This window comes from Oryctolagus cuniculus, chromosome 3 (genome assembly GCF_051225735.1).
Source record: "Oryctolagus cuniculus isolate XC-2025 breed Fujian yellow rabbit chromosome 3, ASM5122573v1, whole genome shotgun sequence".
NCBI lineage: Eukaryota > Metazoa > Chordata > Mammalia > Lagomorpha > Leporidae > Oryctolagus > Oryctolagus cuniculus.
In genome coordinates this window covers 70,801,454-70,827,044 of record NC_142869.1, presented here as the reverse complement: position 1 = coordinate 70,827,044, position 25,591 = coordinate 70,801,454, and the positions used below count along the sequence as shown (strand labels likewise).

Here is a 25,591-nt window from a genome sequence, read left to right as displayed (position 1 = left end):
TCGGGCTCTGTACGGCCAGTTTTAAAGCTCTTATTTCAGAAAACGAAGCTATGGGGGCTCCGGCCTGGCTAGGCTCTGATTGCGGGATAATTTATACCTCTGAGCGTCTCTTTCAAGGGGAGGCTCTGGCAGGCTGGGAGCCAGGGAACTGGTTAACAATACAAGTGTTGCCCCTTCCTTATCTGCACAATCACACAGCCACCACAGCCTTTAAACATTTCTGCTGATTGCAATTTGCATTTCTGATTAGGTCTATTTATATGCAGATGAGGCTCTCTGCGTTCATCATCATAATGTTATCGTTTTTTCTACCTAATCCAGATGTGAACAGCCACCACCCACTATTCCAAAATAAAACGACTCCCACTCGAGCCTGGGTTAGTCTTTTTGCCTGCTCCACACACCAGAACAGATCATGGTGATTAGAGGAGCAGATGAAGCTCCTGGCCTTTTCAATTAATTGTCTGGTGAGTATGCCAAAGGACGGAAGATTGCAGGCGCCAAGTTGTGTACAGTATTATGCCAGGAACTGAGAGATGGTGTCTGGATTGATTTGTGCACTTTGATTTTTTTTTTTAAACACATGGTTTATTTCCTCACCAGTTATTTACTGTGGCAACATAACTTCCCAAATACTAGGCTTAAGGTGTAGCTCCTCATTTGTAAGATGGATGCAGATTTGGTAGGAGATACATATATATTTTTCTTTTTTTTATTATGTGGCTGTGCACAGAGCAACCAGTCCAAAATTTTGCAAGGTAGTAAATGTGAGACAGCCAGGAAGCAGTGTGTGTGTGTGTGTGTGTGTGTGTGTGTTTAAATAGACCTTTCATCTTCAATGACTGTACTGAGCCTGCGTGTGTGCTCAGCCAAGCGTCTGATCTCTGATCATCTCCCTACTCCCACTCCACTTGCCTCTTCCGGGCACAAATAACTTAGCCTTCATTGCCTGCCTCGGGACAGAGTGAATCCCACAACCAGGGCAGTTGGGAGAAAATGATCCTTATCCTATCTTTCATAGCTTTATTTCTCCCCTCCAAGTGTGACCTGTTCCTTGCCTGGCTCTGCTTCCTATGCAAGTGTTGGGTCAGGTGGTGGGTACTAGGGATGTCAGCCGGAGCCACTGGGCAGATTCCCGGAGAGATCGTGTGTGCTCCCCACTTCCCATTGTCACAGCCTTAGCAGGCAGGCTCCACATTCCTGGACACAAAGGGTAGAGGTTTCACAAGCACATTCACATATACTGTATAGCACTTTTCTTCCTAAAGCCAGGGAAAGCATGTTGGTTTTAGTTTGACCAAGTAATTTATTTAAAAATTACTCCATCAGTTAGAATTGCAGAGTTCTCTTAGAGGGGCTGTGGATTGACCGTGTGTGCATGTGTATACTATAATTATGCTAAAAATGTATCCTCTCAGAAGAGCTCTTAGATGAGGAATGGAGAAATTCAGCATTTACATATATTTAAAAGGCACCCCAGGTATTTGCCTGTGTGTTTCATGGGGTTTACTTTCTCTCTTTTTCTCCACCCTGCCTTCCTAAGGAGAAAAGTGAATGGAAAATAGTGATTTAAAAAAGAAATTCAAACCTTTTGAAGCTGTTTGGCTTTAGAATTTTTTTTTTTTCCTTTCTATTTACACTGAGTATTTTAGGTGTTCTAGAATTCTCTTCCATTAAACAAGGAAGTCCGGTTCAGGGTGCTCCGGGATCCCAGCTACTGCGTATGCTTCCTCCTCGGGCCTTCCTCACTTGACTCTTCCCTGCTGCTCTTTTGTACGAGGGGTGTGTGTGTGTGTGTGTGTGTGCTTTATGGAAATCCTAAGGGAAGGACAGGCAGCCTCGACTGAGCCCCTGAAGAAGCGACTTTCAGGACTTGCAGAGGACTTAGGAGTTAATGCAGAGCTGGTCACCTAGGAGGCGAGGGCCTCAGATGTCACAAAGCTGGAGTCACCCAGTTCCCTGGGCACTGTCAGAGAACGGCAAGCGAGACCTGCCCGGATGTGGTTGATTGGCCGGTACACAGATCTCCCGGCTCTTCCCGTTTCTGCCTTCTTTCTCTTGACCTTCACGTTGGAAGACAGGTCACTCAAAGAAATCGTGACCTGTCTTCTAAACACTGTGTGACTCAAAACCTTTCCTACGTTGCAAACACAGAGAAATTATCTGCTGATTGGCAGAGCGTCCGCTGTTTGCTGAACCTGTCAGCCTGTGTCATCTTGTCTAATGCCTTTGCTCCAGAAAAGTCACCCCTCTCTGAGTGTCGCTGCTCTGTCTCTGCTGTCTTCCTCCAGGAGTTAGAGGAAGAGAACAGAGACCATTTCTCTGAACATCAGTGGATTTGACGCCCTCGCTACTCTTTCCTGAGGACTCCTTTAAAATACCAAAGACTTAGAAGGATCTTACGTGCATTTTTTTTTCCCTTACAAGGGGATCTGTTTCACAAATGCAGTAATTGCAAGAACCAATAGTTAGGAGAAATAAATAATTATGTCAGTTTCTTGGCAAGGGGGTGTTTTCCCCTGGCTTAGAGTCTTCGCTTAGTGACCCCTTTGACCTCTCTCAAGAAGTCAGAGAGAACCAGTGTGGGTGTGTTTACCGGACAAACACTGAGAGCTGTGTGGCCTGCCCATGTATCTGGGGCCAGGTTGCAGCCAACCTGTCTGGTGTCTCATCATGCAGTGAATACTTCCGCTTGATTCCTTGTGAGAGTGCTGGGAATTTTCAAGATTGCCAGCAGAAGTGTCCTTGGCTGGAAATGGATGGGACAGACTGGCCTGAGCGTTCCAGTCCCTAAAAGCGGATGATTAGCTCTTCCTAAAGAGAGCTTTCCCTGCGGTACACAATTGAAGAAAAGAACTCGTGATCATCACAGATTGAGTTTGTGGCTTGTTGCCCTCACTAAATCTAGGTTATTCCAAAGTCGTCAGTAGCCACCCGTATTAATTTTCTAGGGCTGACACCACAAATTACCATGAACTTGGTGACTTAAAACAACTGAAATTCATTTTCTCACAGTTCTTGAGGACAGAAGTTCAAAATCAATGGATTAACAGGACCATGCTCCCCTCAGGTTCTCTAGGGAAGCCGCCTTCCTCACCTCTGCCCTCTCCTGGTAGGCTCTGGTGTCCTTGGTTTGTGGCAATGTGGCTCCATTGTCTGGCTCCACTTTCACTGGGCTTTCTTCCCTCTGCTTCCAGTCTTTTCTGCCTCAGACATTGGATTTAGGGCCCATCCAAATCCAGGATGAGTTCAACTCCAGATCCTTGCCTTAATTACATTGGCAAAGGCCCTTATTCCAAATGAGGTCACATTCTCAGATTCTGAGTATACGTATCTTCTATTTTTTTTTTAAGATTTATTTATTTTATTTGAAAGGCAGAGATACAGAGAGGAAGAGGCAAAGAGAGAGAGAGGTCTTCCATCTACTGGTTCACTCCCAAATGGCAACAATGGCCGTAGCTGAGCCGATCTGAAGGCAGGAGCCAGGAACTTCTTCTGGGTGTCCCACGTGCAGGCAGGGGCCCAAGGACTTGGGCCATCTTCCACTGCTATCCCAGGCCATAGCAGAGAACTGGATCAGAAGTAGAGTAGCTGGGACTTGAACCAGTGCCCATATGGGATGCCAGCACTGCAGGTGGTAGCTTTACTGCTATGCTGCAGTGCTGGCTCCTGAGTATACATATCTTTTGGGACTCACAATTCAATTCATGATACCAACCTACTTTCATGTTTAAGAGATCCTACAAGAAACTAATCTGAGGACAAAACACAGAACTAACTAAATCATGATGGAAAAAATAATACGAGCTTAGATTTCTCTCTTCCTTTAAAATAAGTAAATGTAAAATAGAGTTGAGATCTATCAACTGCCATTGTGTTTTTTGCAGCCATTAATACATTTAATCCCCACAGTGACTCTGAGAAATGGGTACTCTGTCAGCACACTTGTTTCCAGATGAGAAAGCTGGAAGTCCAAGGAGGTTATGCAGCTTGCCCTAAGCATGCATCTAGGGAAAAATAATTGATTTAAATTTGAGATGCCTGACTCCAAAACCATGCATTGTGCTGCTGCATTGAAAAGTCAAAGTCCTTTCTTAAATTATTGGTTGGTGAATTATGTGCTGAGCACCAACGGGATGGGACTATATCAACACGAACAGGATGGCGTCCTGGCCTTTGAGAAGCTTACAACCCAGCATTCTTCCCCCCTGCTCCTAATTTTAAACTGACATTGTCAACCTGACAGAATTTTATTAGTGTTAATGACTGTGTCAGTCAAAGAACTGAAGAACAGAAACCAAAAATGTCATCATATGTGAACATAGGATGTCTTTGGCTCATTGATTGATGACTCCAAACCCAGAAATCCCTCCTTTCTCCAACCTCCCTTTCAAGCAATTGCTTTTTGATTCATAATTTGGAACACTGAAGACAAATGTTTGAACAAGAGAATGGCAGAGTAGAAAGGTCCTCGATGTTAGCAATATTGGTGCCCCATGTTTTGGATCCATCACACCCTCCTTGAAAACCTGCATCCGCAGGGTCAGGGCTATTTCTGGTACAGCCAATATCTCCGCTTTTGTCTTCTTATTTTGTCAGAGGAAAAGCTCCTTCTTGGCTCTGGGGGAAATGGAAAACAGTTTCTGGCACCTTGAATTGGAATGCATTTCTCATGGAAATGCTATTTTAAATGGTTGTTTAGGAAGAGGCGATAATAGCTGAGGTTCTCTACTCTGGATGCATTATTAGATTTTTCTGTGGTAAATAAAGTGTTATAGGCTAGTCTGAGGACTTCAACTCCCTCTAGAACTTTTAGACTTGTGGAAAAGCAAGAGTTTTCCAAATTCTAAACTGCCAATTTCCAAAAGTGCTTTGGAACACAACCCACTAGGAGTTTGGGAATGCTCAAGTCTTCTACTCTAGGATATGTTCAACTTTGTCCCTCCTAACTTGGGTTTGGGTTGGGGGCTTGAATTGTAAAGGTGGAATAAGACAGGGGTTTTGTTCTCAAGAAGCCCTAGTTTTATTGCCTCTATTTACTGGTAAACTGGGAGAAATGGGCAGAATTTGGAGGGCAAAAAAGAGAAGAGATCTGACTCTGGGAATCCAGGGTCTGGAACCTCTTGGATTGCCTGGATGTGGCATGTGGAGGGGCTTGGCATCACCTCTTGAAACATTTCAAGTCTGTTTGAGCGTCTCCTCCAGGACTCCATGCCTGCAATTGACTCTTATCCTAAAGCAGAATGCTTGGACTGCACTTTCATCTCATGTAGGCGTCTCAAAATGAAAGATGCCTTTTGATGCTGACTCTCTTCATTCACAAATCAAACCATCCCTACATGGGAAGCCACAGTCGCTGCCTGCTCCTCAGCCGTGACAGGATGCAGAGGCAGCAGGCAGCCCTGAGTCACCAGTAATTGCCTTACTATTACAGAATTGTCACAGGACATTTTCCCTTCAGGCTGCGAAATATAAGGAAAAGAAATTAAAACGCAACTATTATTGAAGTGCAGTGAGTGCAGGGTGGTGGGTGTTTAATGGCACAGTAACGCTGGATTTGCCCCGGGGAGCTTTGGCTTCTCTTCAGCAGCCTGGGTCACTCAGCTATTGGCTTCTTAAGCAATGAACCCTCGCAGTCCCTGCTTCACTCATAAAGCAAGAGGTGCCAGGAGAATTAGCGTCATTTAGCACTTATCAAGAGCCTAATAGCAAAAAGTTTTGAAGTACTGCGGTAGGAAAACAATGATCTTTTATGAGCCCTTTTCTTTCTTTGGGAGATTTCTGATTCCTGTTCTAATGGCTTGAGGCCGACAGCCCTCAGCAGGCTTTGAGGGTGCCCCCATCTCTCCCCCGACCCAGGACTTGACCCTCCACTTCTTTGGGAACCCAGTGGCTGCAGGCAGCTTGGCAGAAATGCCCCAGAAGGCTTCCTCTCTGTGGAACATATTTCCAAATTCTTTTTTAATTTGGGACAAGCAGCTGGGGCTGTTAGTTCCTGTGGAGGTGCGCCTGGTATGCAGGGAGAGTTGAGCTTTGCAGGTTGCATTTGGGGATCAGGTGGCAAAACAGGAGCGTGCCTTCGGGGACTGCGTGTGCCCACCTGTGCTGGGTAAGTAGTCCATCCTGTGAGAAAGAAAAGACTAGAGAAGCAAGGCGTTAACTTACAGCACTGTCTGTTTTTTCTCCCTCATTACCCTGCTTTCATTATTTTGGTACCACTCATTTTGGCTAATTCCAACTTCACTCCTAAATGATGGTGAGATGAGCAAAGAGGATAGGCAAGCAAACAGAGCTCAAAATAGTACCCAAGAGTTGAGGCACCCCAGTTTCTGCAGACTCCAGAGGAAACTAGGCAGAAAATGGCTTGGCATAGTGCTTAGGCAAGGGGAAGACAGAGAAGGAGACAGAGGAGGTGGTGGTCTGGAGGAAGGTATGTCACAGCGGGAACTGTCCCCACTAGGAGAATCCTAGAGCAGGTGCAGCCAGCCTCATTCGAAGGAAAATACAGTGTGGTGGTCAGGTATCGGTGTCTCTATCAGTTATCTGCTGGGATGGACCAAACCATCCCCATCCTTGGTTGCTTAAAGCAATAATCACTTACTGTTTCTCATGAGTCTGTGGATTCTTTGGGTGGTTCTACTGAGCTGGCTGGGGCTGCCTGTTTATCTGCAGTCAGCTATGGCTGACTGGCTTACGATAGCCTTGGTTAGGGTAGCTTAAATCATTCTGTGTGATTTTTCTCATCCTTCATCTGGTGGCCAGGCTTGTTCTCATGTTGGGGACAGGATTCTGAGCAGAGATGCAGGAAGGGATTAAAAATCAGACCCCCCCCCCACCCCGCCCTTTTTAAAATATTTTTAGCCAGCCTGCAAGGGTTCAAGTAGCAGGTCCATCACCATCAAGCTGTGTGAACTTGAGCAAGTTACTCAGTTCTCTATGTCTCAGTGTTCTCTGCTGTAAAATGGGGATGTGGATAGTCTCAGCCTCCCAAGCTGTTGTGAGGAGTTAATGAATGTGCATTGTGCAGAATAGGACCTAGTAAGCATTCACTGTATGCTGGGTGCTACCAAAGAAAACACCTCAAGGTTGTATTTATACCTTAAGGAATTTCCTTTCCCTTGGAGCTCAAGAATCGAAAGCTTCCATTACAAAAAGAGCCACCCATGAGGGCCATCATTGAATGTTCAGCTAATTGATCGATGACTGTGTGGGGAATTGAAGGAACATGAAGACTGATTTCTCAATAAATCCGTACTATTTATACTAAAAAGCTCTGCCTGTAGTATCCTGACACTTCTTTGGTAATAGACACACTGAAGAGGTTTGGATGGCTCACCCTGGTGCGCACACATGTATATAGTGATAGGAACTACCCTTCAGGAAGCAGGGCTGGCCCTAGTCCCCACTCTTATTTTTCTACAATGAGTAGGGATGTTGTCATCCCCTGGCAAAGCTTTCTTATCAGTTTCATTTTCTGTGCTGGGAAACCTGGGATAATTTTCCTATTTTAAAATCAGTTTTAAATGCTCTTTTGCATCTCCAGTTTAACTGCAACCCTAATGCGGCCTTGCCACAGGTACTGGGGCTTAGGATGTGGATATCTTTTTTTTTTTCAACAAAACCTTTTATTTAAGGAGTACAAATTTCATCAGTACAACTTTAGGAATGTAGTGATTCTTCCCACCATACCTGCCCTCCCATCTCCATTTCCACCCATCTCCTCCTCCCTCTCTCATTCCCAGTCCCAGTCTCCATTAAGATTCAATTTCAATGAACGTTATACACAGAAGACTAACTCAATACTAAGTAAAAATTAGAACAATTTGTGCATGCACACACACAAAACCTTGAGAACAAGTTTTATAATTAATTCTCGTAATATAATTCATTGAGGACAAAGGTCCTGCATGAGAAGTAAGTGCACAGTGACTCCTGTTGTTAATTTAACAATTAACACTATTATGTATGACATCAGTGATCACGCAAGGGTCTTCACATGAGCTGCCAAGGCCAAGTTACAAACATCCTCCTGTCTCTCTTATTCCCACTCTTATTTTTTTTCTGAGATCTATTTTCTAATGACTTTATACACAAATGATTAACTCTATGTTAAGTAAAAAGTTCAGGGGCCGGCACTGTGCCCTGGCCTGAAGTGCTGGCATCCCATAAGGGCGCTGGTCCGAGACCTGACTGCTCCACTTCCGATCCAGCTCTCTGCTGTGGCCTGGAAAAGCAGTAGAGGATGGCCCAAATCCTTGGGCCCCTGCACCCGTGTAGGAGACCTGAAAAAAAGCTCCTGGCTCGGGCTGGCGCCGCGGCTCACTAGGCTAATCCTCCGCCTAGCGGCGCCGGCACACCGGGTTCTAGTCCCGGTCAGGGCGCCGGATTCTGTCCCGGTTGCCCCTCTTCCAGGCCAGCTCTCTGCTGTGGCCCGGGAGTGCAGTGGAGGATGGCCCAGGTGCTTGGGCCCTGCACCCCATGGGAGACCAGGAAAAGCACCTGGCTCTTGGCTCCTGCCATTGGATCAGCGCGGTGCGCCGGCCGCAGCGCACCGGCCGCGGCGGCCATTGGAGGGTGACCAACAGCAAAGGAAGACCTTTCTCTCTGTCTCTCTCTCTCACTGTCCACTCTGCCTGTCAAAAAAAAAAAAAAAAGCTCCTGGCTCCTGGCTTCAGATCAACACAGCTCTGGCCGTTGTGGCCAATTGGGGAGTGAACCATCAGATGGAAGACCTCTCTCTCTCTTTTGCCTCTCCTCTCTCTGTGTAACTCTGACTTGCAAATAAATAAATAAAATCTTTAAAAAAAAAAGCAGTAAAAAAAGTTCAACAAATAATATGAAGAGAAAAGAAAAAAAAACAAAAACTGTTATTTGACAGTCAAGACAAGGGCTGTTCAAGTCATTGCTTCTCAAAGTACCTATTTCACTTCTACAGATTTCCTTTTAGGTGCTCTATTAGTTATCACAAATCAGGGAGAGCATATGGTATTTGTCCCTTTGGCTTATTTCACTAAGTATACTATTTTCCAGATTCATCCATTTTGTTGCAAATGACTATATTTCATTTTTTTTACCACTGTGTAGTATTCCATAGAGTACATATCCATAATTTCTTCATACAGTCTTCAGTTGATGGGCATTTAGGTTGATTTCATGTCTTAGCTATTGTGAATTGAATTGTAATAAACACGGGGGTGCAGATAACTCTTTCATATGCTGATTTCATTTCTCCTGGGTAAATTCCCAGGTGTGGGATGGCTGGGTCATATGGTAGGTCTACATTCAGATTTCTGAGGTATCTCCAAACTGTCTTCCATAGTGGTTTTAGCAATTTACATTCCCACCAACAGTGGATTAGTGTACCTTTCTCCCCACATCTTCGCCAGCATTTGTTGTTTGTTGATTTCTGCATGGAAGCCATTGTAACTGGGGTGAGGTGAAACCTCATTGTGGTTTTGATTTGCATTTCTCTGACAGCTACTGATCCTAAACATTTTTTCATGTGTCTGTAGGCCATTTGGATTTCCTCTTTTGAAAATTTTGTGTTTAGATCCTTTACCCATTTCTTCACTGGGTTATTTGTTTTGTTGTTGTAGAGTTTCCTGATCTCTTTATATATTCTGATTATTAATCCTTTATCATTTGCATCGTTTGCAAATAATTTCTCTTGTTCTGTCTGTTGCCTCTTCACTTTCCTGAGTATTACTTTTGTAGTATAGAAGCTTCTCCAATTTGATTTAATCCCATTTGTGAATTTTGCCTTTGATTGCCTGTGCCTCTGGGGTCTTTTCCAAGAAGTCTTTGCCTGTGCCAATGTCTTGTAGGGCTTCCCCAATGTTCTCTAATAATTTGATGGTATCAGGTCATAGATTTAGGTCTTTCATCCATTTTGAATAGATTTTTGTGTAAGATATAAGGTAGGGGTCCTGCTTCATCCTTCTGCACATGGAAATCCAGTTTTCCCAGCACCATTTGTTGAAGAGACTGTCCTTGCTCCAGGGATTGGTTTTTAGCTCCTTGGTCAAATATAAGTTGGTTGTAGATGCTTGGATTGATTTCTGACATTTCTATTCTGTTAAATTAGTTTATCCATCTGTTTTTGTACCAGTACCAGGCTGTTTGATTATAACTGCCTTGTAGTATGTCTTTTTTTTTTTTTTTTTTTTTGCCTCATCATTTATTTTGGGGAAGACTGTCAGAGAACTACTCAGAGTCAGATTTAGGGCTTACAGATTATTGAGAAATAGGAAGGTGCCAGGAAAGTACTGGGTCTCATCAGAGCCGACTTAAGTAATTTGGTTGATCCTGGAACTGTCTCAGCAAAACCATCACACTTGCAGCCAAACCAGAATCTTGCTGGTTTCTTAAGGATGGGTTCAATGAAGCAACATCAAACCAGATGCAATCCTTGATATTTTTTGAGGCAGACAGTTCCAACAACACAAGTTTCAACTTAATCTGTTGGCTCTAACATTTTAAAACAATTCCAAAACAACTTACATAATACTTAACCTAATACAGTGTTCTAGTGCCTCCAAAGTAAGGTTTTGTAGTCTAAATAGCTTACCAAAAATTCTAATTTGGAAATAAATGTCTTTGATACACAACCAAAAATCTTAAACTATCTGAATACATTACCATTTTAACAAGTCACCTTTTAGTCCTTAGATGCAGTTTTCACAGTTTTAACTCAGTATTTCAAAAATGCATTTAACATATTGTACACACATTGACATTGCCGCATATTTTTATGTGGTATAATAATCATATTCGAAGTTACTTTTGGATATTTACAGAGACTTAAAGTGAACAGACCCAACCCATCCCTTCCCCTACCCTCAATTAAAAACAAAAACAGAAATAAAGACAAGAAGAAATAAGGTTGTAGAAGGGCAACTGTAATCATTAAAGTGTGGGAATACACAAGTCAGCTTTTTACCCATTCTCCATGCTAGGAATAAACTGAAAATAAACTATAAGCCACTCATTTTCTAAACCCTTTTAGGAAGCTCCAGTGGATTTCTGGATTTGCTCCTTTAAAATCAGAATACTCTGCCTTTGCTCAGGAGGTAGCATGGCAATCTGATCTGCAGTTAGCTGAAGAACCTGCGTAATCAAAGCTGCCTTTTCTTGGTCCTGTGGAGTTACCTGGCTCTGCCCAGGACTAAAACTGCTAGGCTGGCTTGCACCTTGCTTACCTGCCCCCTGCATACCTGCTCCTTGGATGCCCACTCCTTGCATGCCTGCCCCCTGCATTCCTCCTCCTTGCATGCCCGCTCCCTGCACGCCCGCCCCCTGCATGCCACCTCCAGGATTCCCCACACTGGAAATGCTTGGGACCTGTCTGGGTCCCTGAGGGCCAGCTGCCCCTATGTTAATGGGCCCAGGGCCTGGCATTCCACCGGTCATATGGCCTCGCGAACTGGGGACGGGGCCCCTCATCTCCAGTCCTCTTGTATCCATGCCTCTGGCTTCCATTGCACAAGTCTCCATGCCTCTTCTTTCCATCACTCGTGACTCTAAGACATCAGTTTCCATGGCTCGAGTCTCCATCACTCGAGAATCTCTACTAACTCTACCATCCATAGGTAAACCCCTTTGATCCAACATGGGTCCTCTGGGTTCTCCAATTAGCATTCTGGGGTCTCCTAACGGCCCTCCCCTCATCTCATGTGAGGAAGGGCCGCGGCCGTCATGACCAGAGGGATGGTGCATGGGGGGACCCTGATGGGGTGGGCCCAGGTAACCTCGAGACTCCACTTCTCCAGTGACTGAAAGCAGCGTCCCTCCACGTGGGTCATTTGGAGCATCTCCCAGCAGTCCGCGGGGAGGCAGGCCGCCGGCAGTCATGGGTCCATGCGGCATAGGAGCTCTAGGATCTGACATCTGCACTTGTCCCCGCTCTAAAGGCACTAGGCCAACCCCTGGCATTCCGACTTGGGGTTGCATTGCTCCTCCGGGAGCTAAGGCGCCAGGGCCAGGGCCGGGGACTGCCGCTGGTATGGGTCCGGGAGCTGGAATTCCACCTTGGATGGGAGTCTGCATCAGAGGAGGAATGTCTTTGATTGGTCTTCTAGCCAAATGCTGAGGCTGAGGGGCTGGAGGATTCTGCTGATTCAGCAGAACATTCGGTGCTGGGCAGGGCCGGGGCCCGGCACGGGGTCCGGCACAGGGCCAGCGACGGGCTGAGATTTGCCTGGGATCAGCGGTGTGACGTGTATTTTCCGATGCAGAATTTTCAGAGCAATCTCTGGATCCATGATTCTCATCACCACTTGCGCCTGCAGCAGCGCGTAAGCCAGCTGCGGGTTTTGAAGTAGCATGTTGCGCGCTTCCTGGTGACTGTTTTGCACAGAGCTTCATCTGCTTCATCAGCTCAAACATCTGCTCCGGGGGGAGACTGGCGACCGCTCTGGTAATCGATTCAGGGGCATCTTCTGGATCGATGGGGTCCCCATAGGGTGAGTCAATGATGGGTGCCGCAGGCCCCAGGCTCTTTAACTCCTCCTTATTCTTCTCACTGGCAGCATTGTCCACCCGAAGTGCTCGCCCACTGAACTCCCGCTCATTGAGGTTCCGCATGGCACTAAGCGCGGTCTCCTGGTCTTGGTACTCACAGAAGCCATAACCCTTAGGTTTTCCCATCTCTCTATCGTACACCAGCCGGAAACTGACCACCGAACCGACCTCGGAGAAAATGTCCTTTAACTGCTCCTCAGTCGCCTCATACGGAATGTTCCCCACGAACATGGAACGCAGTGATCGATCCATGGCCAGGTCTCTCACCGCTAAACTCGACATGATTCCGGCCGTACTCAAGGCAGACGGCGGATTCTTGCAGGAGTCGTCCTTTGGCCCCTTGTAGTATGTCTTTGTAATCTGGTTTTGTAATGCCTCTGGCTTTATTTTTGTTGTATAAGATTGCTTTAGCTAGTCGAGGTCTCCTGTGATTCCATAACAATTTCAGCATCATTTTTTCTAGATCTAAGAAGAATGTTTTTGGTATTTTGATTGGTATTGCATTGACTCTGTAAATTGCTTTTGGAAGAATGGACATTTTGATGATATTGATTCTTCCAATCCATGAACATGGAGATTTTTCCATTTTTGGGTATCTTCTTCTATTTCTTTCTTTAAAGTTTTGTAATTCTCATTTTAAAGATCTTTGACAACCTTGGTTAAATTTTTACAAAGTATTTGAATTTTTGTAGCTATTGTGAATGGCATTGATTTTAGAAATTCTTCCTCAGCTGTGGCATTGTATGTGTATACAAAAGCTGTTGATTTTTGTGTATTGATTTTATATCCTATTACTTTACCAAACTCTTCTGAGTTCTAATAGTCTCTTGGTGGAGTATTTTGGATCTCCTATTTATAGAATCATGTCATCTGCAAATAGGGATAGTTTGACTTCTTCCTTCCCAATTTGTATCTCTTTGATTTATTTTTCTTGCTTTAATGGCTGTGCCTAAAACTTCCAGGACTATATTTGAATAGCGGTGGTGAGAATGGGCATCCTTGTCTGATACAGGATCTCAGTGGGAATGCTTCCAACTTTTCCCCATTTTATATGATGCCAGCCATGGATTTGTCATAAGTTGCCTAGATTGTGTTGAGAAATATTCCTTCTATACCCTGTTTGCTTAGAGTTTTCATCCTTCATCAAATATTTTCTCTTCATCTATTGAGATAATCATATGGTTTTTGTTCAACAGATTTTTTTTAAAGATTTATTTATTTATTTGCAAGTCAGAGTTACACAGAGAGAGGAGAGGCAGAGAGAGGGAGAGAGAGAGAGAGAGAGAGAGGTCTTCCATATGACGGTTCACTCCCCAATTGGCCGCAACAGCTGGAGCTGCGCCGATCTGAAGCCAGGAGCTTTTTCCAGGTCTCCCACATGGGTGCAGGGGCCCAAGGACCTGGATCATCTTCTACTGCTTTCCCAGGCCATAGCAGAGAGCTGGATCAGAAGAGGAGCAGCTGGGTCTCAAACCGGTGCCCATATGGAATGCTGGCACTTTAGGCCAGGGTGTTAACTTGCTACACCACAGTGCCGGTCCCAGCAGTTTGTTAATATGATGTATCACGTTGATTGAGCCATCCCTGCATACCAGGGATAAATCCCACTTGGTCCAGTTGAATGATCTTTCTGATATGTTGTTGGATTCGATTGGCTAGAATGTTGCTGAGGGTTTTTCTGTCTATGTTCATCAGGGAAATTGGTCTGTAGTTCTCTGTCTCTCTCTCTCTCTCTTGCATCTTTTTCAGGTTTAGGAACTAAGATACTGCTGGCTTCATAGAAAGAATTTGGGAGCTTTCTCTCCCCTTCAATTGTTTTGAATAGCTTGAGAAGAATTGGAGTTAGTTCTTTAAATGTCTGATAGAATTCAGCAGTGAAGCCATCTGGTCCTAGCCTTTTATTTGTTGGGGGGGGGGGGTCTTTATTACTGATTCAGTTTCCATCTTGGTAGTAGGTTTGTCTTCATGACTCAATTTAAGTAGGTAATATGTGTCCAGGAATATATCCATTTCTTCTAGGTTTCCCAGTTTGTTGGCATATAGCTCTTTGTAGTAATTTCTGATGACTCTTTTTATTTCTGTGGTATCTGTTGTTATATTTCATTTTTCATCTGTAATTGTATTGACTTGGTTTTCTCTCTTTTTTTGGTTAGTTGGGCCAATGGTGTGTCAATTTATTTTTTCAAAAACAAACAAACAAAAACCCCAGCTCTTCATTTTGCTTATATTTTGTATTTTTTTGTTTCAATTATGTTGATTTCTTCTATGATTTTAATTATTTCTCTTCTACTAGTTTTGGGTTTGGTTTGCCGTTGTTTTTCTGGACCCTTGAGATGCATTGATAGCTCATTTATTTGGTGCCTTTCCAATTTCTTGATGTAGGCACCAATTGCTCTAAACTTTCCTCTTAACACTGCTTTTGCTGTATCCCATAAATTTTGATATGCTGTATTGTCATCTTTGTTTATAGAAACTTTGATTTCTTCTATGACCCACTATTCATTCTGGAGCATGTTGTTCCATCTCCATGTGTTTGTATATGTCCTAATGATTCCTGAGTTGCTGATTTCCAGCTTCATTGCATTGTGATCTGAGAAGATGCATGGTATGATTTTGATTTTTTTGAATTTGCTGAGATTTGCTGGCCTAGCATGTGGTCAATCCTAGAGAAAGTTCCACGCACTGGTGAGAAGAATGTATTTTCTACAACTGTATGATGAAATTTTCTTCAATATCGTCATCTTTACAACCTAGTACTGAAGTGTTGTGTTCTTTTGGGGGCATCATGTTGTCTTCGTTATTCTTGTTTCTTGAATTGGTGTGTTTGTTATTTGGCATTTGTGGAGATACTTACGGGTTCTTCGTTTTTTTCTCGGTAGTGGCTTTTATCTTTGTACTATATTTCTATAGATTAGTGGAGTGTCTGCTTTCAGTGAATATCTAGAGGCATGTGGTGGGTGTGGCCAGGGAGCTTTGTTTAGTTCTCCAGGTTTAGCATGGTAAATCCCTTTTATTTTTAATCAGTGGGGAGGTTTGTTCTCATCTGTTGGCATATACTCAACTGAGCTTCCCTCCTCAAACGAGATCAGTACCTGGCCGCCAGCCCCAGTTGGTATATTATTCATCCACTTTGCCACAAGGGCCATATAAAGAATCTGTGCAGTCCTCGGTGTAAGCTCAGATTCCCCAGCTGTGTCCCTCACCAGAGAGGGCTCAGCATGTGTAGCCTCCCACAGTGACTGCCCAAAGTTCCAGCATACCCTGAGTCCTCCCATGCAGCCTCAGTGTTTTCACAGTCCAGGCATACAAGCCTCCCACAGTGAAGAGTACCCAGCCCCCCTGTCTGTTCTCCCCACCAGACTTCAAGAGTCTCTGCTTGGCTGGTTGCTGGACACAGACATGGGCTGGTGCAGCTGTTACATATGTCCAAAATGGCACCTGCTCTCTATCAGTTTGTTACAGAGCACCATTGCAGGGTGGTTGGAGAGAGAGAAATGTGTCTCCCCACCCCACTTTTTGGCAGATGGACCCACAAGGGAGCTCTGCTGCCCAGGGGCTAAGGAGGTCCCATCTGTGGGCTCTGTCTTAGAGCCTTAGAAAGCACAGTGCCTCCTTACATGGTTCTATGGCAAATGACATTGAGTTTCAACTAAAGAGACCATTGCAAAAACGACAAATAGCCTTAAAAGATTTCTACCTAGAAACCTCAGACTGAATCTAGTCCCACAGTTGCAAGCATGAGTGATGACAGAAATCATGGCTGAGCTGATCACATGTCTGTTCCCAGGACAAATTCTCCATCAGCCATGTGAGGTTAAGAACAATGACAGACCGATAGGATCTGCCAAGAGATCATTTATGAAACTCACATTGGACATGAAGACTATTTGAAATACAATTTATTACCACCATTGTTAATGGTGGTTCTTCCCGGGTGTATTCTCTGCGTGAGGGTTTAGCATGACGCCATCAACATGAATCAGCATTCAGGACAGAAAGATCAAGTGCTGCAATTTCACTGCAAAATACTTTGTAATACTGTTAAAATGCATTGATTTCATTTTATTCATTTTTAAAATTCATTAACACTTGTACATAATTGATGAGGGAGGAACTAGTTATTGGAATATGCACTTGAACACTTCTTATTGATAAAGTATGTAATAAAAAAATCTGGAGTCCAACTGTTCTAAACTAGTAACAGCACCATATGTGGCTCTTTTACAGTTGTTTGTCCTTTCGAGCGTATGTTCATTGTCCTATATACAATTTCTCTGAATTGTCACTGCAGTTCTGATAGGGTATTTTTCATGTTAGAGCTGAGGATTCAGGGCTCAGAGGTATGGCTTTCTTGAAGATATGTGATTAATAAAAGACAGTGGCAGAAGGCAGGCTTCAAGGGTCTGTAAAGTCCCCAAGATTGAGCTCCCAGTGCACCATTTTTAGGAAATGTTTTTCAAAAAAGATCCGTGGAAGATTCAGCCCCCAGTGCCTCCAGATGTGACCTTCTTTGGAAACAGGATCTTTACAGAAGTAGTAGGGTGAGTCCTAATTCCATATGATTGGTGTCCTCGTGAGTAAGGATTAATTTGGACGTGAGACAGACACAGAGGGAAGACAAAGACTCCATAAGCCAAGGAACACGTGGGTGACAGAAGCTGAACGAGGTAAGGAAGGATCCTTTCCCAGTGGGTTTTAGAAAGCCGATGGCCCTGTCAACACCTTGGGTTTGGACTTTAAGCTCCAGAACTATGGGGCAACACCTTTCTATTATTGTAAGCCATCTAGTTGTGGTGCTTTGTCATGGAAGTCCTTGGGAGCTTAATGCAACAGCCCATGGTTCTGAAAGGGTCGCAGGTTCCAAACACATTTAAACCTTCTGCTAGAACCCAGCACAGTCATATGGAGGAAGAAGCCTGGAGGCTGGTTGTGAGTTTTCCTGCATGCTATGGCTAGTTAGAGAGACTCAGAGCTAGGTCTCACACATTCTGACTCTAAGCTCAAGGTAAGGTGAAGTAAATGCGGGGGACCTGACTTGTCTCCCTCTCCATTAGGTTTGTGGCTGTTCCTCCTTGGTGATCCACCTTAATGTGGCTCAGTTCATCTTCTGTCAATGACTTCAAAGAAACAAGTAGAACGCATGTTGCGTCTTTGCTTTGATGATAATGGAGATTGTAGCCTCCTTCTGGTTCTGCATTTTATTCCCTTCCTCCCAAAATTCACACTTTGACCCTTCAGTGTCTATTAAAAAGGAAAAAAAAAAGATTACTCAGCTGTAACTAAGTATGTGTCTCAACAGGGATATAGTTCATTGGTTTGGTATGGATATATTCTCCAACTCAAAAGGAGTTTAAAAATAACGTACCTGATACAAAATTGCAAGTAAGGCAGCAATGACCCCAGGGGAAAGAAGTTTGCCAAATGAGTTTGGCAAAGTGTAAGAGGTTTCTGATGAAAACTGCTTCAGTTCTCGAGGAGCATGTGTGTGAATGGTGACCTACTTACAAATGGACTGCAAGTTGATGCTGAGAACTAATTTCTTAAATCATTTAATATTTGTTGAGCATTGACTGTGAGAAAGCACTCTATTTGGCACAGATTAACCAAAACAGAGTCTCTGTGCCCATGGAGCTAACTACTAGAGGAAGAGCAATAATAGACAAACCAACAAACAATAATATCTGCCTGATGCTTGGTGCCTGTCTGAAGGAAAATAAACTAGGATAGGGAGAATAGAGAGTGACAGTTGGGGTGGGGCTTGCTATTATATGAAGTGTTAAGAGAAGGCTTCTGTGGTAAGATAAAGTCCCAAGGATATAAGGAAACAAGCTGTGTCTAGGGTAAATCTAAGTGCAAAGGCCTGGGAATGTGATGGCGTATGTTAGGAATAGCAAGGAGAATGAGAGTAGAAGATGCCACTGATAGAACTGGGGACAGATTATGTACAGCCTTGTTGGTCAATGTAATGATTTTGTATTTTTCTATGAATGAGAGGAACAGCCATTAGGGCTTGTAGTAGTGAAGTAACATTAAGTGACTTGTATTCAAAGCAATCTTCTGGATATTACATGAAGAACAGAATGTAAGGGAAGGGAACGTGGTGAGAGGGGAGGTATTTACACAAAGTGAGAGGCTCCTGTAATAATCCAGGTAACAGAGAATGACAGCTGGGAACAGAGTGGAAGGGGTGGGAAATAGATGAGTTATGGCTATAGTTGAAGGCAGAGTTGATAGGATTGCTTATGGATTCAATGTAAGGAATGAGAGGACACAATGAAAATATCAAGGCTTTTGGCTTGAGTAACTAGAAAACAGGGGTTGCCATTTTTCAAGCTGTGATGATTGTGGGAGAAGCTGACTCGCTGGGCAGATGTGTTAGGAATTGAGAATTCTATTTCAGTCATTAAGTTTGAGATGGAGATTTGTCACTGAGTAGAGGTGTCGTGTAGCAAGTTGACACAGGAGTCTGGAGTTCAGAGGGGACATCTAGATTAGATAGCTAAATGTGGGAGCCATCAGCATTGAGATGGTATTTAGCATCTTGGGACAAGAGACTTCATTTGAGCAATGGGAAGGAAAGCAAAAGGCAGCAAGCTGTGTCTAGGGTAAATACCCTAGATTCCTGGTAGATAAGGAAGAGGAGATCTGGAGGCTCCTCGCGGGTGCAGAGGTGAGAAAGAGGAAGGGAAACCAGGAATGCAGTTGGAGGAGTAGACACTGAGGTAAGAGGAAAAATAAAAGAGGGTGATATTCCAGAAGCAATGAAGAAAAGGTAGGGAGGGGAAGGAGGTGGAAAGACTGATCAATTGTATCAAATCCTCCTGAGTGAAGTAAGGTGAAGGCTGGGTTTGACCACTGGATCTGAGAATATGGAGAGAACTGGTGATGTCCCAAAGTGTTTTGATGAGCTATGGGGGATAAAAACCTTATCAGTGTGGGGTCTGGGATGTTGGCAATATTCTATTTCTTGATCTGGAGGGTGATTATACTAGTGTTATATTATACATGTTTTATATTTCAAAATAAAAAGAGAGGGGGAACGAAACCAGGAACTTGAGATATGAGAATAGACAATCAATTTGAGATACTTTCTCTAAAAGGGGACAGAAAAATGAGGATGGTGGCTGGAAGGGAAGATGCACAATACATTTTGTAAGTTTCAGTGGCCATCTGGACATGTGGGGATTGTAAGTGGGTGAGCTCCCCGTATACAAGCATAATACTGTGGGTGGTACATGTTAGCAGCACCCATGTGGTGTGGTCTTTCACTATGAGGTACACGTGGTATAAAAACATGTCTGAGGGAACCACGGTGTCCTGGCACTGTGCTGTGTTTGGCATTGTTTCACCTCTCATAGGATGTTTTGGTACTCTGAGGAGCTAATCTGCATCTTTGGGGCTGAGCATATAAGTGTCTAAGAATGATATAAATTAGGTTTCGTCAGAGTTCAAAGTCAGATACATATGTGTTTAGGATGATTGGAATTATTTATTTATTTATTTTATTTGACAGAGTTATAGACAGTGAGAGGGAGAGAGAGAGAGAAAGGTCTTCCTTCCGTTGGTTCACTCCCCAAATGGCCGCTACAGCCGGCCCTGCGCCGATCCAAAGCCAGGAGCCAGGTGCTTCTTCCTGGTCTCCCATGTGGGTGCTGGGGGCCAAGCACTTGGGCCATGCTCCACTGCACTCCCGGGCCACAGCAGAGAGCTGTACTGGAAGAGAAACAACCGGGACTAGAACCAAGCGCCCATATGGGATGCCAGCGCTGCAGATGGAAGATTAACCAAGTGAGCCATGGCGCCGGCCCCTAGGATGATTGGAATTAGAATCTGGAATAACCTCAATGGAATGTTTGCATATAAATACGGGTGAGGTATGAAGGACACTTCAAGGCCAAGGAGATGAGTGATCGGACAGGCAGGACGTCTCCCCCAGGAGTTCAGTGCGTTTGAAACTCTCTCATGTAACCGAGGGTCCACATCAGGCAGAACCGAGTGGAGGTGTAAAGCAAGGCTGTGGGAAGGAAAGGGAGGTATGAACATTTCTGATCAAGAAGATCGAGGAATTCCCAGGGCCATACCTCATTTGGGTTGAGCCCCCAAAGGGTAGAGTTTCAGTGAGAACAGTGAGGGTAGCAACGCTGACCTTTCAGGACTGGAGTAAGAGCCTGAGCCAAGGAGAGGCTGTGCAAAATGGGGTCCAGGCCTGGAGTTGCTGGGTAAGTGGGGCTGGAAGGTGACCTCAGAAAACAGAGTCCCGAGGGACTTGGTGGCCACGAACTCCAGGGACTTGGAAGCCCTTAGCTGCTTTTGAGAACAACATCGAGAATTCCACCTGTGTTTTCGAAAGATCCTTCAAGAGCCAGAATAAGGACGTACTGGAGAAAATGAGAGGTGAGGGGCAAGGGGAAGGTGAGGCGGCTGTAACGGGATTGCTACAAGCCAGTTAGCACCAAGCAGAGGATGTGACTAGTGAGGTGTGGTGCAGCAGGGTCTGTGGGCCCGGGAGAAATCACATTTGGGTGGATATGCTTCTACTAACTGCATTGCGGCCACTTTCTCCATGTGGGGTCCCAGGCAGAACTCTGGGCCTGCCCTCTACTTGTTCAGCACCTCCCACCTACCTTTGCGTGTTTGGGGCCATTTGTGCCTTTGACTCTCCTCTCTGAATATAGGACCTGTGAAGGCTAGGATTGTATATTCGTGAATCTTCACGTCTGTCGTAGCTCCTAGCACCACATTTTAGGTATCCTATGTACTCAAAATGTTTTACCTTAAAAAAATGGTTTGATATAACTGAGGATTGTTATGTCATTAAATGAGTCTTAAAACATGGGAGGATATGATATGTTGGCTTGATGGAAATTGGTGAGGGGATGGTCAAAATTAGGGAGGCCAGGGAGCACAGATTTTTGGGATCAGATTCACTGCTGTGTAACATACAACGCTAAAGCTTGGGGGTGTAAACAGCAGTTTGTGACTCTTCCTGATTGTGTGGGTCAGGGATTCAGACAGGGTTGGGCTGGGGAGGGGGGTGTTCTGTTCTGGATGGTGTCACTGTAGCGTTCAGCTGGCATTTGGGTGGGGCTGGAAGGGGCAAGAAGTCCTCATGGAGTGCGCCAGTGCCCCTCAGCATGGTCTCGACTCTGCCCAGCCTCAGCACTGCCTGGTGGTCTCAGGGTATTTTGGTTTCCCACTGGCTTTGAAGAGGGAGTGTCTCTGTGTGTGTGAAAGCAGAGCTGTGGACCTGTTACGGCAGAGCCTTGGAAGTCACACATGTCACTTCTTCTTCTTCCACATTCTCCTCGATCAGAACAAATCACAAGGCCAGCCAGGGGTCAAGGGGAGGACAACGCCTCCAATTTCCCAAGAGAGGCATGGTGGAGAATTTGCAGCCATCTTTAATTCATCACAAAAGCATTCCTGGATTTGAATCCTGGGTCTTCCACTTGCTGGTCATGTGATTGTTGCGTTTGTTATGGGAACTCTCCTAACTGACATGGTATTAGTATTAGTGGGAGCTGTGAGAAAAAGAGAGGATATGGCAGTGCACCCTGGCATGTAGCAGGTGCTCAATCAGTCACAACTACTATTCTCATTACTGTCGTATACCCCTAAAGGGTGAATACAATGACAGTTGAAAAGGGAACGCTTCTTGGATTTGACATTTAAGAACCCTTTGAGGACTGTCTAATTTTGGAAGGGAGCAGTAGCAGAGTAAGGAGCAGAAGCCGGGGCAGAAGCTAGCTGTAAGTGCATTTCAGGGCCGTGAGTGCAGATTGGCAGTGAAAGGGGGGTTCCAGCTGTCATGTGGGAGAATCAGGTTAAGCGGAAGGGCAAGTGGAGAGGTGGAAAATGAAGACTCGTGAGAGTAGATAATTAGTGAGGGCAATGCTTAAAGAGAGCTACTGAAGGTTTTACAAAACTCAGATGTTGAACCCTGTCAGGATGTACCAGAAGAACCTTTGGAGGTGGTTTCCTAATGGGCCTTCATCTATTTCTGTAACTTTTCCTGTCTCCTGACAAAGGGTTTTCCTGTCCTTACCAACCCACATTTCCCTCTGGGTGGACACAGATCCCTAAGGATCAGTAGCTCCCTCAACTTTCAAGTCTTAGCCTCAATTTCAGAGCACTGTGAATCCTAAGCCTATAAATCACACCTTTGGAGGTTCCAAGATCCGGAAAATCTCATGCCTTCCAAAAAGCTCCCAAAAGAAAGCATTGTTCTGTGTAACTTGGAAGGCAAATGTGATAAAACCCACACAGTGTGTGACTTGGAGCATCATAACAGCAGGGCTGGGTCCCAGGTCAGCAAATCAGAGTTACTAGGAACACGGTCTGTGAGGGGGCCCCGGGTCCCATGCTAAGGTGTGGGTGAACACAGAAATGGGGCAGTCAAGCTCAGACAAGGCAGGACTTGAGGTATGTGATGGTCATGGGCCGGGACATGGAGGGCAGCATCTGTCATGTCAGAGCGATATCAAAACCAGGGTCTTCAGGATAGGCAGGGACTGTGGAAGACACAGGAAGTTTAGTGTCCTGGCTGCATTGCAGTCCAGGTAGGTGATGGCAGACTTTGTGTTTTCAAGAAGATCTGTGGTCTTTTTAGACTTTACTTTTGCCTCATACTCCTACACATTCTTTTTCTCTTCTATTTGTTAGGTCTACATATCTGCACATCATATCTGTGTATCTCTTGGCTCATTCTGAAAAGTACTTAGGACCATTTATAAACACACAGGCTATGCAAGGAGGTGAAAACACATGAGGGCAGGAATGGAAGACAAAGAGAAGAAAATGTAAGCCCGGGGTGGGGTGGGGGGTTGGTAAACAATGTTTTCACCATATTTTCTTACTCACTTGTGGACCACACACTTGTTTATGAGCTTCCTAGCTGCCGAGGCAAGAAGAAAAATACCACCACTTGTACTATTTGCAGTATTGAGAAGATTAAGCAGGAGCAGAGGGCTCAGGATAGGTAGCAGAATAAGCAATGTCTTCACTATCATCTTTATGAAAAATCTGGCAACAGTTTCAATGTGGATTAATAATCACAGTGATAAAGAAAAATTTGGCTGAAATTGACTTAGCAATGCAGCCCATGTATTGAGCTCCCCAGGGTCTTGGCCTTATACAGGATTAATTTTTGGATTTTGTAGAGTAATGGATTGAGTGCCCACCTTGGCTATGAAACAGAATACATTTAAATTCAATAAAGCATTTCATTTTAATTTTTAAATTATCTTCAATTTATGTCATTTCCTGGCATGCTCCCTAAGTTAATTACATGAATTTGTAGGTAACTAAGATAGCTTTTTGTTGGTTATACAATAATTATATTTTTATAGGATATCTGCCAGAGATTATGGTGGCCCTGGTTGTGGAGTACTCTTAAGTCTCCTTTTATAGCCCATCCGCTTCTTAGGTCACTGCTTTGCATGTAGGAATGAGCTTGTCATCCTTTCTCTGTCATGCCAGGGAGCGGGAGGACCCTGACACGAGTGGGGAGAAGTTCCAGGCTCTACGGAAGTGGCCGAACATCAAGGACTCTCGAGTGAGCTTGTACCTCTTAGGTCCCGACAGATTTTCATCCATGGAATCAAAAGTTGACAGAGAGTCAGTAATAGCAATAAAGTCCTGCGTGACTCCTAACAGGTTGCTTCCGATGGCAATAGAGTAAAACCGTGGATAGTGTCGGCATCTTCTGCTCTTCCTGGGGAATATTAACTGGAAGTGGCCAAACTTGCCATTTTTCCAGAAATGAAACAAATAGTTATTATTTAAAAATATTTAATAAGTATCTAACCAGAATGTACAAATAAGTCAAATGAAGAAAACACAAAACGTTTACCCTCTGGTTAACAGTTTGGGGTACATGCATCTTTCCGGGTATTTTCCCAGGGATGTGTTTATGTATTAGAGTCAGGAAGGCTAGCTGTAAACGCCCCGCTTCTCAGTGACTCACCAGGTCAAAGTTGTTTTGTTGTTCACACGAAGCTCAAACAGCAGCAGAGGTTGGGTGGAGCTGGCTCTGCCTCACACAGTCTCTCACGGACCCAGGCTGATGGAGGCTCTGCTGTGTTTACCAAGGGGACCTGTCATCCTTTAGGGCCTCTTGGTCTTCAGTTGGATGCTCTGCATTGGCCTGGCAGGCAGAAGAAGAATGAAAATGGAGGATTTCACAGAGTGACATCCATTTCTTATGCTCACAGTCCGTTGGCCAACATTTAGTTCTATGGTCACACCTAATTACAAGGCTGGAAAATAAAATCTAGCTCTTTGCAAAAGGAAAGTGAATTAGTTTGGTGAACAACAAGTTGGTTTTTGCTACTCCCACACATATGTTCCTGACCCCCCCCCCCCAAAAAAAAGCATTAAACCATCCATACAGTTTTTTTTAAAAGATTTATTTATTTGAAAGAGTTACAGAGAGGCAGAGGCAGAGGCAGAGAGAGAGAGAGAGAGAGAGAGGTCTTCCATCCACTGATTCACTCGTAATTGACTGTAATGGCTGGAGCAGCATTCATCTGAAACCAGGAGCCAGAAGCTTCTTTTGGGTCTCCCACACGGGTGCAGGGGCCCAAGCACTTGGGCCATCTTCCACTGCTTTCCCAGGCCATAGCAGAAAGCTGGATCAGAAGTGGAGCAGCCAAGACTCGAACTGGTGCCCATTTTGGATGCCGGCACTGTAGGCAGCATCTTTACCCACTACGCCACAATGCCGGCCCCATCCAGACAATTTTCTATCTGCTTTTACCATAGAGACAAGATAAATGTCATTAGTCAATCTTCAGCTCTGTGGAGTAGCCATCCCAAAGGCACATACCAACCAGTAAGTATTCTCATTTTTCCCATCATTGGACAGTTTGTCTTCTAGAAACTTTCTTCCTCTTGGTATCTGATAGGAGCAAAGTTATAGATGTATAATAAGCTGCACTACTGTTTGTTTTCAAGGACAAAGATGAAAGAATTTCATGATTGAGTCTAAGACGCAGAATATGAGTTAAACATCTCAGACAATGGGGGAACCTGAATGGTGTGTGAGGCATAAAAGAGAAGTTTGAGGGGGGAT

General features: G+C 44.5%; 2 protein-coding genes across 3 annotated transcripts in view; one reads left to right on the top strand and one right to left on the bottom strand.

Moving 5' to 3' along the window:
- The window catches only part of MYO3B (myosin IIIB), a 474,261-nt gene that overhangs the window by 55,748 nt on the left and 392,922 nt on the right, over positions 1-25,591 (top strand). The window lies entirely within an intron of this gene.
- LOC100344475 (cleavage stimulation factor subunit 2 tau variant-like) lies at positions 10,812-12,843 on the bottom strand. The gene is given in 3 exon segments (XM_008258721.5): positions 10,812-12,143; positions 12,146-12,351; positions 12,353-12,843. Coding segments are annotated over 3 exon segments (1,797 nt in total). The 5' UTR covers positions 12,802-12,843; the 3' UTR covers positions 10,812-11,001.